The sequence below is a fragment of the Artemia franciscana genome, chromosome 17 (assembly GCF_032884065.1).
Source record: "Artemia franciscana chromosome 17, ASM3288406v1, whole genome shotgun sequence".
NCBI classification, from domain to species: Eukaryota; Metazoa; Arthropoda; class Branchiopoda; order Anostraca; family Artemiidae; genus Artemia; species Artemia franciscana.
The window spans coordinates 27,925,186-27,942,585 of NC_088879.1; the positions used below are offsets into that span (position 1 = coordinate 27,925,186).

Sequence of the window (17,400 nt, forward strand, 5' to 3'; positions counted from 1 at the left end):
GTGTGATACTAAAAGCCTTCTCCATGCCTACACGTGTTATGTTCGCCCGTTGCTCGAGTACGCGTGCCCGGTGTGGGGTCCATCTGCTATCCGCACAGCGTACCTATTACGCGACATAGAGTGCGTCCAGAAAAGAGCAACAAGGATTATGCTCCGAGACCGTGGCATACCCTACGATCAAGCCCTCGCTAAATTAAATTTATCTCCACTTGAAGTCCGGCTTGAACACCTTATTCACCAATTTGGAAAATTCGTCCTAGCCAATAAGAGCCACCGGTCACTACTACCCGAACCAGCCCCTCCCAATAGCCGAACTCGGTTAGAAAATAAACTTGTTCCCCCTAAAGTACGAACCAATCGATACGCAAACTCATTTGTGCCTTTCTTCACATCAGTTTTTAATGCTGAGTTGTAGTGTGTGATTTTTGTTTAAATGTATGATTTTTGTGAAAAAACTGAATTTAGCTATGCTACGATAGTTTTTAAATATACCGATCTCTCTCTCTCTCTCTCTGAATCTTGAGTAGATTAACCTTTGAAGTAGTAACCTTTAATCCCTAAGTAACATTAAGTTAATAAGGAAGATTTTCAATAGAAAGTTAAAACCAGTGCTTAGTGGCGGTTTCAAATATGAGGATTTCAAAAGGGGAATATGTTAGAGATAATATAGTTATTTTTTTTTTAAGAAAGTGTTATGTCTAACTGATAAGCTTAACGTGTTAATTTTAAGGGGAGACTGGGGACTGATTAGTCCAAGAGCAAATAGAGTATGTAGCATGGTTAGGTCTTGGGAATAACCAGTATCTCTGCACCAAGGTAGGGCATTAAAGGCAGCATACTGAGAGTGCTTAAGAGATAAAAGAAATGATTCTTTGGGTAGTCAAGTAAGATATGTTTTGGGAAGGTAAGAGAGAAAATATCCTGGAAATGTGAGGTCCTAGATAGGTCCTTATTTTTGCCCAATTTAGGGAGTTGTGAAGGGTGACTTAATCTAATTTTTGGGTTTTTGTAAGGAATTAAATGGACTGAGGGAAGAGTTGGGACCATTTTATTTCACTTATTTAGTTTAAAGTTTACGGACGTGTTTTTGTTTACACATTTTATGTTGTTGTGTATTTCTGTATTAGCAATGCCTGTAAAGGCTTTTTGTATTAATAGATATTGTATCTTATCATATAGCAGAAAAGAGTAAACAATTAATTCAGTTCCACGTCCTTCCTATAAACTTTAACTTTATTATATTTTGTCAATTGGTAAATTTGAAAAAAAGCTGCTTGGTTCTGTAAAGTCATTTTAAAACTTTTGTACTGTTGAAATGGGCTGTGTGTAAATGATTGAAAGAAACATTTTAGTTAAGGGATTTGATGGAATAAGCGAGTAATATGAGAGGAAGCAGGGAATTTTGGAGATTTTTTTTTTTAATTGTATTTGTAATTTTTTTTTCCACTGTGGAAGGAGCACTCTATGACGAATGGGCAACCTTCAAAGCTACTAGGAGGATATTGTATTTGGGTAATATGTTTCACAATGCTCTAAAATTATGTCTGTTTAGCACCAAATTCTCAAATTGTGTTGTTTGATATGAGAATTTCTTATAGTATTTTTTTTTTTTATTTATAAGTATGGGTGGTACATAATTATAGTTGTTAATTTTGGAAAGTATAAAAGTTGGCACCACTGAACAGAGAGGAGATGGGACTAACATGCTAAAGACTTTGGGAAAAAGTTTGTGCAACAGCATCTAGGATCAATAAAATCATTTTAAGACAAGAAATATTACCAAACAAGTCATTTTCTTTTTTAAGGTGAAACAAATGAGATTACAAAGAGAGCGAGAGAAAGCTCAGCGAGAAAGAGAGTTAGAGCTGGAACAAAGGTCAAAAGAAGCCAATCAGTTCAGCCAATGGCGTTTACAAGAAGACGAATTTCATTTGCAGCAAGCAAGACTTCGCTCTAAGATCAGGATACAGGATGGGAGAGGTAAGCTTACACACAAAGTTTAAATCTTTAGAAGGAAATCTGATAAAACTAATTTTTTTCGGAGGTTTAACGTTCAAATATCAAGGGCATCAAAGTTAAAAAATTGTTTGCCCCCTGATCTATCTACAGTCTATTCATAAAAAAACTACAATAATTTTTCTTATGGTAATTATACACCTATAAATAATTATTTTTGCTGTTTAAATCCTCTCCGATGTTTCCTCATTTTAATCTTGAAAGAGGCGAGCGATAATATATCTTGTTTACAAACGAACCCTACCAACGTTTGTAACACACATTTTGTCTGCAGCTAATCGTTGATAAATTCAACATGAATAGGATGAACCACCCATTCTGTTTAGTCGGGATATTGAACATACTTGCTAATGGGAACATGTAAAAATTCAGTAACAAAAGTGACATTTTTGAAGCAGACAAAAATAAGGATTCTATTTTTAAAATAATAGAATAGCCTAAATGATCTTCCTGAAATCTTTTTGTAGATGAGTTAATTCACTAATAATTTGAAGTTTTTAATCTTGAATAATTATTAATGCATAGCTTAGATTTATGGAAGTGTTAAGATGGCTGCGCAAGTTTCTAGTTAACCAATTTAAAGAATTGGATTTCATTTTTAGTATTTTCAGCACTTTAAATTGTCAAAACCATGTCTTACGGATGAACGATCACCGACCGTCAAAGATTGTGCTTTCTGGCCATCCATCTAGGACCAAACGAAAATAGATTCTTCTGAATGAATTGAAAAAGATCACAAAGAAGAATTTAAAGTGAACCGGAACTTCATGAGAGTCTGATTTTGTGGAATGTCAGAACCAAGTAATTTTTCAATGGTCACATCCTTTACAATGCAAATTTTTGCTCATAGCCTTTAAAATTCTTAAGTCCCTTTTAATGGTACTCAATGTTATGTAATATAATATTTAAGGGCGTAGAAAATAATATAGCAGAAGCAAAGGAAAGCTAGCGACAGATTGCGGACAATTTATTTGTACTTTTGGCCATTTTCCAGGTTCAGTTTAAAAATCTACTAAGGTTTGGATCTGTTCGTCTTTCACCCTCAGATACCGTGCAGCTTTTTTAAGTTTTGCAATTTTTACCAAACGTTCATTCTTTGGATCTTGGAAATTTGAGTTTTCGTAATATCTCAATTTTTGATGATATTGTCTGTAGTTTAAAGTCTGGCATAAAATAAGTACTGACGGTTGTCCCTGGGCGTAGCCTCTGAGGGGGCACTAAGCTATGTTTTTCGTCATACTATGATTTGGAGGGAGATAATGGTGGGAGAGATGAGTGAACGACCGTGAGTCATTTGAATCATATGATAATAAATCCTTTTTATTTCAATATTAGGCAAGCCTATTGACTACCTGGCGCAGTATATTGCAGCCGAAGAAGATCTAGAGCAGTTGGAGCCATACGAACCCTATGCCTACCTTCAAGGCATTACAATAAATGATGTGGAAGATTTGATTGAAGATATTAAGGTTTATAAAGAACTAGAGAAAGGAAAACATAAAGATTATTGGGATGATTTGACAGTAATTGCTGAAGAAGAGTTGAGAAAATTGAAGAAAATGGATAAGACAGAATATGAAGCCAGTTTAGAAAGAAGAGAAGGCATTAACAAAGCTGTGCAGCAGGACGTGCATGCTGTTTTTAAGGGAAAGTCTGCGCAGCAATTGGAAGAGCTTAAAAGTAAAATAGAAGAAAAGCTTCGATCGAGAGCTCCTGGGATAGATATCAATTATTGGGAAAGTTTACTTTCTCAATTGAAAGGTAGGTTTTTACTTCACAATGGAAAGTAAGGGGAAATTGATTTTAGCCAATTGTCAGCATACTCAGGAGGGATACAGGGCTTTCCTTAAGATTGGTGCTATATTTTGTCGAAAATTTTACTGTGAAAACAAAACAATTTTAATTGAAAGAAGTATCATATCTATCATATTCCACAAGCAATAATGGTATATATGTAAATTTTTTCTGTAAATTGGCACACTACCATTTCCCGAATGGAAAAACTAAGTTAATAGGTCACAACTTTGGGAAAATTCATTAAACCCCTACTAGCCCCCTTAATATTTTTCATAAATTATCCGTTGACCGAAATAAGGTTGAAGGCTTAAGCATAAGTAAGAGGATTTTTAAAATACAATTTGTTTGTTTATATATCAGTTGATTCCTATTTTTGTTAATTGTTATTTCAACAGTAACTTTTAAATGGAAAAAATTTATTATGTAACCAAAATCAGAAAAGTATTATTTGAATTAGTAAATTGTATCTGATTACCTGATGGAGGAAAGGTCTGTGAAAAAATCCGTAAACAGTTCTGTTTGGCAATACATATCCACTCAGAACCATCCACCTGATGGCGTTATCTCTTGAAAATCGTCTGTGGATTTCTTATGGTGAAGGTGGAAAGCTTCTAGATGCATTTATTATTCCCTGAGTCCACAAGTGTTCATGTTTAATTAAACATCAATTAGTTTAAAAAAAAAAAAATAGGTAAACTTACTTCGGAAACTTCTTGGTTGGTCTTAGAAAATTTCCTTGTTCACATTTCGAATAATTGTCCAAAGTTGTAGTTTTCTGTATTTTTCATTCCATACATAAATTTAAGAATGAAAACATGTCGATTTAAGAGATGCGTAATATATCACAATCTGATTCTTTTTGAAATTTTACCGAATTTGCTTGTATTCTGACAATTCAAGCTCCTCTGCGCCTGAGCATTTGCAGTTCCTTTTTAGAGCAGAATCTATTAACAGTGTTTTTTTTTTAAATTAGAAAAGACAAACATAAATAAACAATTGTTTGAACTTTCTTAACAGGACAAGATTTGTGATTAACTTATTTTAGAAACGAGTTTTGTCCTCAACATTGACAATTTTTTTTCAAATTCCAAGGGGGGGGGGTCGCTGGTCGATGAAGATTATGTGTCTAATTTAACTTGGCTTTTAAATTGTAGCCCACATTGCGAGAGCTAGACTTCGTGACCGACATCAAGAAAATTTGAAGCAGAAGGTTTCACAACTCAAAGCTCAACAGGGAGTTGAAGATGAAGAAAAAGAAAAGGCATGGGCCCAAGCCAAGGAGACCGAAAAAACTCCCTCCAAGATCATAAAATCAGAAACGGAAGCAGATGTTACTAAAGAGGGAAAAAAAACAAAAGATCACTATGTTGACGAGTAAGATATTTTCTTCTACACTTTTGCTCATTGCGTCTTATTAAGCAGGTTTCGTTTGTCAAAATTATTATTGTACTTCTAGGAAAAACATTCAAACATAGTAAATGCGTTCCCAAAATATAGCATATCCTTTTCTTATAAGTTGTATATTTTTTGAGGTTTTCTTGCCATTCACGGCGGTCAAAAACAGATGTACTATTTGACCATTCGCAACAAATCGATTCTTTTTCAATATATGTGCAAGTTCAGCCTTGTAATAACAAATGGACTATTTTGGTTTTTAAGGAGGCAAAGTGTGAGCAGTGTCATTGAAAGTGCATTAAATCTCAGGAGGCTCAGAAACAGCTTAGAAGAAATTTCTAGAACGAGCCAGATCAAGAAACTGTTGTTCCCTTAATAGGAAATCGTTCTTATGAAAGTGATAAAGAATTTCTTGTCAGAAGGAGGTGGGAGTTCATTGCTTATGTATTAACATTTTTTAAGTCAGATTAGTTGGAGTGGGACGGTTTTGTTGTTTATTGTACTTTTCTTTGGGGGGCTTTGACGTTACTGGCAGGCAATTAGTCCTATCCTTTGCATGCTCAAGTACTTGGCTACCAGTGAAATTTAAGTCTGCTTTATGTCATAATATGTAGTTCATCATCTTCGGCCTTCTATAGTTTTGAAGGTCCCTCTGAAGAGGGACCCAAATGAGATATGATAGGTCAAAAAGTGCATTTCATTCTTTGGGACCAACACCTCTGCTGTAAGTGGGTTACCAGAAGGGCTGTGGAGTCGGAGTTTTAGTAAATTTTGGCTGAATTGAGTCGGATTTAGAGTAAATTTTTGTTGAAATGAGTCGGAGTTGGGCTATTGAACATATCTGGAGTCTGAGTTGGCTATAACTTATAAAATCTACTTAAATGAAGCTTTAAAACAGGACTGTGGAGTTGGAATCTGAGTTTTAGTAAATTTTAGTTGAATGGAGTCAGAGTTGGAGTCGGTATATTGAAAATATCTGGAGTTTGAGTTGGCTATACCTCATAAAGTCTAGATAAACGAAGCTTTAAAACAGGGCTTTGGAGTTGGAATTCGAGTTATAGTATATTGGAGTAGGAGTCGGTATATTGAAAATGCCTGGAATCGGAGTCGGTTATAACTTATAACCGACTCCACAGCCCTGGTCACTAAGCTATATTTTGGAAGATTTTGGATTGAGATCGGGTGTTAGTTTTTGCACTAAAGTTTTATATTTTTCCCGAAGTCTTAAAATCATGTCAAAGATGAACATTTTTGCCTTCTTTAAATGAAATTTGTTGAAGCTTGAACATAGAGTTTAAATGAACTGTTTTATTTGATATTCTGAGCTAAGTTTAATAGCACAATCATTGGGTATGCATAGTACATACTTCTTTGATTAAAGGATTAATCCAAAACAAAATTTGAAGTAATATTCATCAATTTTCACTAAGCAAGGTTTTGTTTCTTTATTTTATCTTATTATTACTGTTGTTATTATTTATTACAGTACGAGAGGGGAGGGGGTAGCTAGTCTGTAGGGAGGAGAGGCAAATAACCATCTTCTGTCGAGACTTGGCTTTAGACCTTCTTTTGTGGATATTTCGAATGATCTTGCGCCATCCACAGTGATCTTTATAGTCCTCTTTGTAATGGCTTAGCAGAAAACTTCGCACTTGACTAAATTTTGGTTAGAAATTACAGTAATTTTTTCAGCTAATACCTGCAATCGAAAAAATATAAGTTATTTACCGTTAGGAATAGTAACTGCCACATTGACAGACCCTTTACTTTGTTTAACTTGTTTTTATTAACTCACTTTCTTGAATATACTTTTGTCAGCAAATTTTTAAATTTGCGAGCAATTTTTGCACCACTTCCGAATGTTCAATTACTTACAAGTTTTAATACTATCATTTAATGGAATTTAACTTTTTCTCTGAAAACCATCACTGGAATAGCAAACCTACTGTAGGGTGCCTTATGCGATAAGTAAAAAGTTCAAATAGGGATAAATCCTTTTAATAGACAATGATAAATTTCACAAAACATACTAGATATTTTGGTCACATGATAATGGTCGTTGCAAATGTGACCGAAATATGTAGTAATTTTTGTGAAATTTATCAGTCTGTTAGAAGGATTTATCCCTATTTGAACTTTTTATGTATCATCTTGGAAAGGCAGTGCGATCTTCAAAATTATCGGTGCCTTATGCGGGACACTATTTCCATTGCTGAGAATGGGAATAAGGAACTTTAGCTATGCTCCCCTTCCAAGGAAGGAACTGGTATTTTTAGTATCTCGTGAATAGCTTTGCTGGGATAACTTCTTATGGGTATTTTTTCCTCTGAAAATCGCGACTTGTGTAGAAAATTCGGTGTAGGAGATCTTCTGCCAGAGCACCACCTCTATTGCTGAGAATGAGTGTACAGAAGTTAAGAAGCTGTGAAATATGTTCCCAATTGTGAGGATTCTTATGCTTTATTTTTCTCTAGTATGTCCGTTTCTTTTTTACTGTTGTGCGAATGCGGTCCCTTACTACATCTGTCTTCTTCGTGTGCTGCTGGATTCCGCTATGTAGATTCTAAGTCACGTCTCCAGCCTTGTTTCAGTCAGAGAAACGCGTGAAAAAGTCGAAGTGGTTCTAATATTGAATTTGATCTTATACAGTAAAGTCAAGCTAATGCATCAGGCTATAAATAGTTAATCTAAGACGGTGTTTCAAAATTTTGTTTTAGCTAGGTAATTTGTCTCATAATTATACTATCAGACAGCTCAGAATGTCCCAACCAGTTTTGCTCCGTTGACGCCATCTACTTTTTCATTTCGTTCTGTAGTATCGAAATGTCGGTTAAATGTACCCAAATATATTAAACACATTAAAGAATTATCTGAGTTTATGTTTCAAGCTAAGGAACTTTGTTTTAGTATGTACGAATAGAGGAGAGATTATTCTCCGGTTATATAATCTAAATAACTCCAAATATTTACTTTATATATAACTCGGGCCCTGTCACTTGGCACGCTTGTATATATGTTATCTTCAAGTTACATTTTAGCATAATTATCGTGTTATTCCTTAGGTGTAAGTCATAAAATGGCAAATCAACAATATCAGTTGAATTTAAGAACTTCTCTGGCGTAAATTCGATTCCTCCTTCATATTTTATATTTCTGCTGCAACTTCACCCCTCTAGATATTGATAAATACATTTGTCCCCCCTAAATTTTCTTAAATTGACTCCACTGATCTGCTCTCGTTCCTATATTCAGCCTAAGCAGTTTTATTAGAAACTTTCCCAATCAATTAACTGAAATCTCTTGAAATTCTAAAACACCCAATTTCAATTAACAAAAAAAAATCTAAAGTTTGAAATTTCTTATATAAAACTCGAAGGAGATCCTGACAGTTTTTTTTTCTTTTCATTGGTTGCCTCTTACTGACCTATTTCACTCTGACTAAGTAAATATGACTATGAATAGCTTTTCATTACATCTTATTCCTGTGCTATTGCTACCCGATAGTTTACTATAGCTTTTTATGGTACTTGGTATCTACCAAGTGACATATAGCGATCGCGAATTCTGTCGGTCTGTCGGTCGGTCTTTCCCGGTTTTGCTACTTTAGGTACTTCCAGGTAAGCTAGGATTGTGAAATTTGGCAGGCGTATTAGGAACCAGACCAGATTGAAAATTGTCGTTTCCCCGATTCGACCGTCTGGGGTGGGGGTAGTGGGGGGGGGGGGCTAAATCGGAAAAACTAAAAAAATGAGATATTTTTAACTTACGAACGGGTGATCGGATCTTAATGAAATTTGATGTTTGGAAGGATATCGCGTTTCAGAGCTCTTATTTTAAATCCCGACCGGATTTGGTGAAATTGGGGGGAGTTGGGGAACCTAAAATCTTGGAAAACTCTTAGAGTGGAGGGATTGGAATGAAACTTGGTGGGAAAAATAAGCACAAATCTTAGATATGTGATTGACACAACCGGAACGGATCCGCTCTGTGTGGGGGAGTTTGGGGGAGTGGTTAATTCAGAAAAATTAGAAAAAATTGGTTATTTTTAACTTACGAAGGAGTGATCGGATCTTAATGAAATTTGATGTTTGGAAGGATATCTTGTCTCAGAGCTTAAAATCTTGGAAAACTCTTAGAGTGGAGGGATCGGAATGAAACTTGGTGGGAAAAATAAGCACAAATCCTAGATATGTGATTGACACAACCGGAACGGATCCGCTCTCTTTAGGGGAGTTGGGGGAAGGGTTAATTCTGAAAAATTAGAAAAAAGGAGTTATTTTGACTTACGAAAGAGTGATCGGATCTTAATGAAATTTGTTTTTTTGGAAGGATATCGTGTCTCAGAGCTCTTATTTGGAATCCTGACCGGATCCGGTGACATTGGTGGGAGTTGGGGAGGGGGACCTAAAATCTTGGAAAACGCTTAGAGTGGAGGGATCGGGATGAAACTTGGTGGAAAAAAACTAATCACAAGTCCTAGATACGTGATTGACATAACCGGAACGGATCTGCTCTTCTTGGGGCAGTTGGGGGGAGGATTAATTCTGAAAAATTAAGAAAAAAGAGGCATTTTTAACTTACGAAGGAGTGATTGGATCTTAATGAAATTTGATATTTGGAAGGATATTGTGTCTCATAGCTTTTATTTAAAATCCCGACCGGATCCGGTGACATTGGGGGGAGTTGGGGGGGGGCAAAATCTTGGAAAACGCTTAGAGTGGAGGGATCGGGATGAAACTTGGTGGGAAAAAAATCACAAGTCTTAGATACGTGGTTGACATAACTGGAACGGAGCCGCTCTCTTTGGGGGAGTTGGGGGGAGGGTTGATTCTAAAAAATTAGAAAAAACTAGGTATTTTAACTTACGAAGAAGTGATTGGATCTTAATGAAGTTTCATATTTAGAAGAACCTCGTAACTCAGGTCTCTTATTTTAAATCCCGACTGGATCCAGTGTCATTGTGGGGGGGGGGCGGAAAACTTGGAAAACGCTTAAAGCGGAGGGATCAGGATGAAACTTGGTGGAAAGAGTAAGCACAAGTCGAAGATAGGTGACTGGCATAACCGAACCGGATCTCCTCTCTTTGGTGGAGTTTGGGTGGGGGAATAATTTGGAAAAAATTAGAAAAAATGAGGTATTTGTAACTTACGAACGGGTGATCATATCTGAGTGAAATTTGATATTTAGAAGGCTCTTGTTCTTTAGAACTCTCATTTTAAAGCTCGACCAGATCCGGTGACGTTGGGGGGAGTAGGAGGGGGAAACCGGAATTCTTGGAAAACGTGAAAATCGAGGTATCTTACGAATGGGTGATCGGATCTTAATGAAACTTGATATATAGAAGAATCTTATGTCTCAGGTGCTTCATTTTCAATTCGAATCGGATCTGGGGACATAGAGGGTTTGGGGGGGGCCAGAAATCTTGGAAACCGGAAATCTCGGAAAACGCTTAGAGTGGAGAGATCGGGATGAAACTTGATGGGAAGAATAAGCACAAGTTATAGATACGAAATTGATAATTGGAAAGGATGCGTTCTCTTTGGGGGAGCTGTGGGTTGTTAATCTGGAAAAAATTAGAAAAATAGAGGTATTTTTAACTTAAGAACGAGTGACCGAATCTTAATGACATTTGATATTTAGAAGGGACTCATGTCTCAGAGCTCTTATTTCAAATCCCGACCAGATCTGTTGACATTGGGGAGAGTTGGAGGGGGAAACCAGAAATCTTGGAAAACGGTTATAAATGTTGTAGATACGTGATTGACATAACCGGACTGGATCCGCTCTCTTTGGTGGAGCTAGCCTGTGGGGTTCAGTGCTTTGGCGAGTTTGGGGCTTCTGGACGTGCTAGGACGATGAAAATCGCTTGGAGTGTCAAGGAGCTGCACAAATTGACTTGATAAAGTCGTTTTCCCCGATTCGACCATCTGAGGGGCTGAAGGGAGAGGAAAAATTAGAAAACTTGAGGTATTTTTAACTTACGAGTACGTGAACGGATCTTAGTGAATTTTGATATTTAGAAGGACCTCGTGACTCAGAGCTCTTATTTTAAACCTTGAACGGCATTAAGCCTCTGATTTTCCATTTAAAGCAATCTATTGATTCTTAGAATTTCGCTAGAGCTCATACCATATGAGCTCTTGGCTCTTGGCTCTTCCGACCCCGTCACAAGTGCCATATGAGCTCTTAGCTCTTGTTATTTCAGAGTAAACGCCGGGCCCGTCTAAATTTAGTTTGTTTCTGTTGTAAGTTTTAAAATGATTCTTTTTTTTCCATTTTGTTTTATAGGCTCAATATTGAAATATTCAGATTTTGATTGGACTCAGAAGCCAATTAGCCAAATTATATATCTCACAAAAAAAAACAAGGCCTACTCGCAATTCTTTTTTAAGGACCTGTTTCGGTATGCATGATATAGCCCTTTCTTATTGTAGATTTCATGGTTTTATTCCCTTTTCTTACGTTTTTTTTACATTAGTCAATATTAGCTTTTTTTTGTTTTTGTAGGTATTTACGTATTGGTATATGGTTTTATGTAGAGGTGTTGATAGGTCCGATTAATATTTGTTTCTCCCCCTTTCTCTTTAAACATTTATGCATTAAAATATGATCTTATACAAAGACGTACACTGGCTTGACTTTTGGGGTAGATGGGTCAAAGACCTGGAAACATGTTTTTGAAGCTAATATTTTCTCGGGGGTGTCCTTTTTGCTAATTGTCAGATAACGCTCCCTCACCTCTGTGTGAAGGTATGATCTTATGCCTATTTAGTCAAAATTAACTATACAGTAAAGTCTTCTTTCTTCCTAAGTATGTATAGTGCTAATTATGGTACTAATCTTTCCAGGGAACTTCATAATGAAGAAGTTGAGTTAATTCAAAAACAAATTGATGAGTACGAAGCAGGTGGCTATAGCCCTGTATTTATTCAACAATCAGATTTGGAACTTGGTACTTTGGTGATTGATGATGTGGAAGATGAACAGCGTCTAGAATTTGCAAGAAAGCAAGTCACAACCATGGGTAAAAAAGTAGAGGTGGGCTACTACTCTTTGTCTCTTAATTGTGTACCTTTTATGGTTCGGTACAGACTCTGGTAAAATTGTCTTTGCTGGAAAAGGGGGGGGGGCTTAGAGATAGACAGGTGAACACTTTAAGAAGCTAGACCTAAGTATATCCTGTAGATAGCCAGTGTAGGCACATCAAGATCTCCCTTAAACTGAACAATACCTCTGCCATCGGCGAATATCCCCTAACTTGTAGCAAAGCTTGTCGGATGACAGAAAAAAAAGGCAAAGGATGCGGCACTAGACCCTTAAGGTGGTGCTGATCTCCGTCTCAAAGTCCTTCAGCCAGGGAATGCAATGAGGGGATTTGAGCCAGCTATCCTGTACTTTTGCACACCTTTCTTGTTTACCTTCCCTAGATTTTTCTAGGTACACATTTAGAGCTGGGCCGACTCTGGCTGGGCTTTCAGAGTCACGCCCCGGACCCCTGTCTCAAGCCAAATAATTGGGTACACTAGGATTCGAACCCTCGCCCTCGCGGATCCCAAATACACAAACACCCCTCCTCCCCTGGTAAAATTTTTATCTATTTGCGTGAGTAAAACAGTGTAATAACTATTTTTAACCCTGCAGTTGCAATTTTTAACCAATAAAGAATATATTTCCCAGTATGTTTGCAACTTTGGTTTTCAAATCCATGACGCTGTGGTTAATATTCTTACAATTGACTAAGTAGGGAGGAGGGAGGGGTCTAGCTTATTTTGTTTCACCTTCGGTGTATTTGTGTATAAAATTAGCCAGTTTCCCATAAACTACGTTTCTCTTAGAGCTTACCGATGTATCAGTGGGTATCCCCTGGTGAGATAAACTTTCAGTCAGATGGACAGCACCTATTCCTTAAACCGTAGAAAATAGTTGGGCCACTGTTTGACATATCTAGAAACGGTGGTATCATCTAACAGTGGCTTTTAGCATAGACTTTTGACGTAAAAAGTCCCCTAATACTCCGCTAGAGTTGTTGTAAGGTTTATTTCTGTTTTGAAATATGATAAAGTTTTTAATAAAAGCAGAAGACTAAATTACAATCGAGAGCAGACCGGACGGAACCAAAGGAGAGAAGAACTTTATGTGTCAAATAAATTGAAAGCAACGTTAAATAACACAAAGATGTTATAACAAAAAAAAGAATCAAACGAGAAATCAAAAGACAGAAGGCAGGAATGCTACCTAAAAGCGATTACAGTCTAATTCAAATTCAAGCTGTATTTATCAATCACGATATTTTAACTGCCGTAATATAGCATTATGACAAACAAAATACAGTATTTGATAAAGTACAAATATTTTTTTTTTCTGTTTCCTTTGTTATTATAGGCATATTTTACTTTAGTTATTTTACCAAGAACATCTTAACGAAAATAATTTGTAATACTAAACCTATTTAGGTCTGTTTATTCCTAAAAACTACAATATCCTAAGATATTTGTTTTGGTTGTTTTAAAATTACGAAGTGTTTAGGGGAGTGTCACATTTTTGTTGGTTTTGCCACGTCGAATTATGAAATTAGATAAGCGAAATTAATTAGTAGAATTTGACAACCCCTTGTGTCCGTAGATAATTTCTTAGACCGCACTGTTTTCCCATTTACAGAATTTAAGAGAGGAAACAAGTGTGTAATTAAAAAAAAACATTGGAACAAAAAAACTACAGCTTATTTTAAATAATAAAAATTCGAATATTTCGACTCTACTTCTGAGAGATTCCTAGACGCGGAGTCGAAATATTCTGATTTTTATTATTTATTATTTTTTTCCACTGTTTTCTCTAAATTATACCTGTTTTCTCTCTTAAATTATGTAAATGTCCGTAGAAATTCAAACATTAACAATATATTGGTTGCCCAAAACAAGTACACTTTCAAAGGGCAGCTGCATCTCTTGTGCTGCATTTTTTCTTAAGCTATTTGGTGTCGTATGTTTTTACCTTATTTTATTTTTTTTTATAAATGCATAGATAGATTTTTTTTTTGTTAAAATTGTATCTTACTTTAGTCCAATCCTTTTTCATTCGTAAAAAAGGCACTGTAATTTTCAATCAAATGAGCCCTCTCCTAAGTTTCTACGACTGCCTATTTTATGCTAAGTGGTCGGAAGAGAAGAAAAATGCATAGAGATCACGTCATTCTTTACTCAGCATCCCCAACTGGGTTACTAAATTAGGTGGCCGTTGATAAAAAAGAAAAAGACTATGCAGCCACTTATGGAAGCCTTTTACATTAAAATTGAGTGATTTCTCTATTTTAGACTGCGTTGACGGCAGAAGAGCGGCGATGTGAGCAAGAAGCGATAAAGGGAATGGCTGATGACGAATCAAGGTTCTCTGTAGAATCTGCGGTTGACCAAAATTACTCTTGGTCCGACAAATATAGACCGAGGAAGCCTCGCTATTTTAACAGGTATTTACTATAGCCATAGCAATAAAATACATAATCTTCTAATCATGCAAAATGCGTAACCAGGAGACACGGCCGGATGTTCAAGATATTATCATTTCTCTAAAATCCTATTTCCTTAATGCTAAAAACTTAGGGGGATAAAAACTTATTTTCTAATTTGTTTGGTTGCAGTCATACGAAAATTATTCAAGCATAAAATAGATAAAAACACTCAAACGAAAAAATATAATAACAGCTACATGCAGGGGTGTATCCAGTATTTTGTTCAGTGGATGTCTTTTTCGGGGAGAGGGAGCTTGGAAAACTTTACAAAACCCCAAAAAAATTTGCTTAGATGCATTTTGCAGTTGTAAGTCTACACAGTCTCATATTGGAAGGTTTTCTTAATATTGGGATTTTTAAATATCTAGTTGAACTAAAATAAAACGTAAAGAATTGTTTGATGCAGATGGAATGCTGGAATCACTTACTGATGCTCAAGGTGTCATTTTTAAATATTATATTCATTTATCACTTAGGCTATAAGAGCTTCTAATTTATATCTTTGTAGTCATAGAAGTTATGGAAATGTGAATTAAAAAAAATTATTAACGAATTAAAAGAAAACGTGACGGAAGGGCCATGAAACGATGAGCAGCACTGCCACTTTCGACTTAAAGTATAGTGCCGTATCCTTATTTTACGAGCAATTTTCTAAAGGTCAGCGATACAGCAGCAGTTCAAAAATTATAACTCATTTTTGGTAATACTCATGTTTTGAGACATTGTGACATGAATTTATGGGACTGCATTGAAAGTCCTTGAATCATAGGTTCGAAAGAGATAAAGGACTAATATTTTCCATCAGAGGTCTTCTTCACTGAAAATCTAGATCCCGAAAATGCTATTCGCTGATGATCAGAATTTGGGTTCGTTTGACGGTTCATGAATTGTTGGCTTATAAATTTTGTAAATATAGTTTTATAAACTACTACTACTATTGTTACCTCGCCGCAGCACCAAGCCGCCTGAAGCCAACACAACTACGCACTCTTTTCCATACCGATCTATTGAAAGCATCCCTCTTTACACCATCCCAGGAAGTTCCCATTTCCCTTACATCTTTTTTTATGAGATCCTGCCACCCAAACCGCGGGCAATCTGCTTTCTGTTTAGCTCTAGACGGTCGGCCGAAAAGGATAATCTTCGGCAATCTGTCATCCTTCATCCGCTGAACATGCCCTAGCCATCTCAACCTTTCTCTTATTATAGCCCTAGAAAGTGGGACTGAACCACACTTTTTATACAGCCTACTGTTTGAAATACAGTCAGTCAGCCGGGTATCGTAAACTTGTTTCTTCTGCTAATAATTCAAAATCGTGGTCCAAGAGTCTGGTTTGTAAGTAGAAAAGGCCTTAAGTTTTTATAATTAACTCTGTAATTCTTCTTGTTAGCGTTAGTAGTGTTGTTTTCTTCTCTTTTTATACCCCAACTAGCCTGAAGATGGACATTTTGCAAGGCTCGAGTTGTTTTATCTTTTTTAATGTCGGTTATTTTTCAGAGTTCACACTGGATTTGAGTGGAACAAATACAACCAAACTCATTATGACATTGACAATCCTCCGCCAAAAGTTGTCCAAGGCTACAAATTCAATATTTTCTATCCTGATCTGATAGAGAAAAACAAAGCACCCACTTATACACTGGTATGTTTTTCTATTTGTTTCGACTGTTTCTCTTTTAAGTCCGTTCAATTTTGGCATCTTTTATTGTTGGTTTTTATTTCACTCTGCGAAAGATACATTATTTCTATTAAGACGATAGAATTACACTGACTATTCTTGTAATGAATAAGGCTGAGTCATAAATAACTTCTCATCCGTTATTTTAACGATTAATTGTAGGCATAGGCTTTTGCAAAACTGGTGGAAGATATAGATTTTAATTGTTTGGAATAGTTTACCTAGAATTATTTTAGTTTTAAAATACAATTTTGTTATTAGCACTTTTTTTTCTGTCTGAAATACCAAGGTGCTAATTTTGGGTGCTACTCCTTAGACTTTGCCCTATCAGACTACTACCTTTTCATGCTCTTGCGGAACTGTTATTGTGGGAAAACCGTAAATTTGAACGAGTATCACCATTAAGCATTTGAAATTTTATTTATGTTCAAACCAACCAAATTTTCATATGAAGGGATTGATAAGCTACCAGAAAATGGGATAAGGCAACACATAATAGTGTTGAAAAAAGGGAGATTGATATAATTTTGCTATTAAAGAACGAACGATAAATGTTTGAAAGAAAAAATTGTTTGTGGCGTGACCTTTGTATATTCATTAAGAATGAAGAAAATCTCAAAAAATAGATAGCTGTATCTATAGATAACTATATAGAGATGGCTAAATAGATAAAATATCTTTTAAATCGTGTATAGATATCATATGATGAAGTAAATAGAAGGGATTGAATAAATTGAATGTATAAATGGATTAATTGAGGTTATTAAATGAACAGCCCAATCTGAGGCGTCCGTTCTCTTGTACACTTGTTTTGTACATCTAAAGGGTGTCTGAAAAAGAACAATGAATTCAAATCAACTACGAACCGAATTTGTTTATTTGAAAGAAGCAAATCAAATATCATTCTCTTCATGTAGAGATTATAAGTAAAACACAATATCAGGCACATGACCCTCATTCTTGCCCTACAAGCATTCGTTCTACTTATGAATTTAGTCATCATTCGCT

The 17,400-nt window shown here is 35.9% G+C and overlaps 1 protein-coding gene across 1 annotated transcript in view; it reads left to right on the forward strand.

Annotated features, from left to right (window-relative positions):
* The window catches only part of LOC136038098 (splicing factor Cactin-like), a 36,370-nt gene that overhangs the window by 16,755 nt on the left and 2,215 nt on the right, over positions 1-17,400 (forward strand). The window contains exons 4-9 of the mRNA XM_065721108.1: positions 1,806-1,980; positions 3,352-3,777; positions 4,968-5,187; positions 12,057-12,246; positions 14,520-14,671; positions 16,212-16,356. Coding sequence (XP_065577180.1) covers positions 1,806-1,980; positions 3,352-3,777; positions 4,968-5,187; positions 12,057-12,246; positions 14,520-14,671; positions 16,212-16,356 — 1,308 coding nt within the window. The remainder of the gene's footprint in view (positions 1-1,805; positions 1,981-3,351; positions 3,778-4,967; positions 5,188-12,056; positions 12,247-14,519; positions 14,672-16,211; positions 16,357-17,400) is intronic.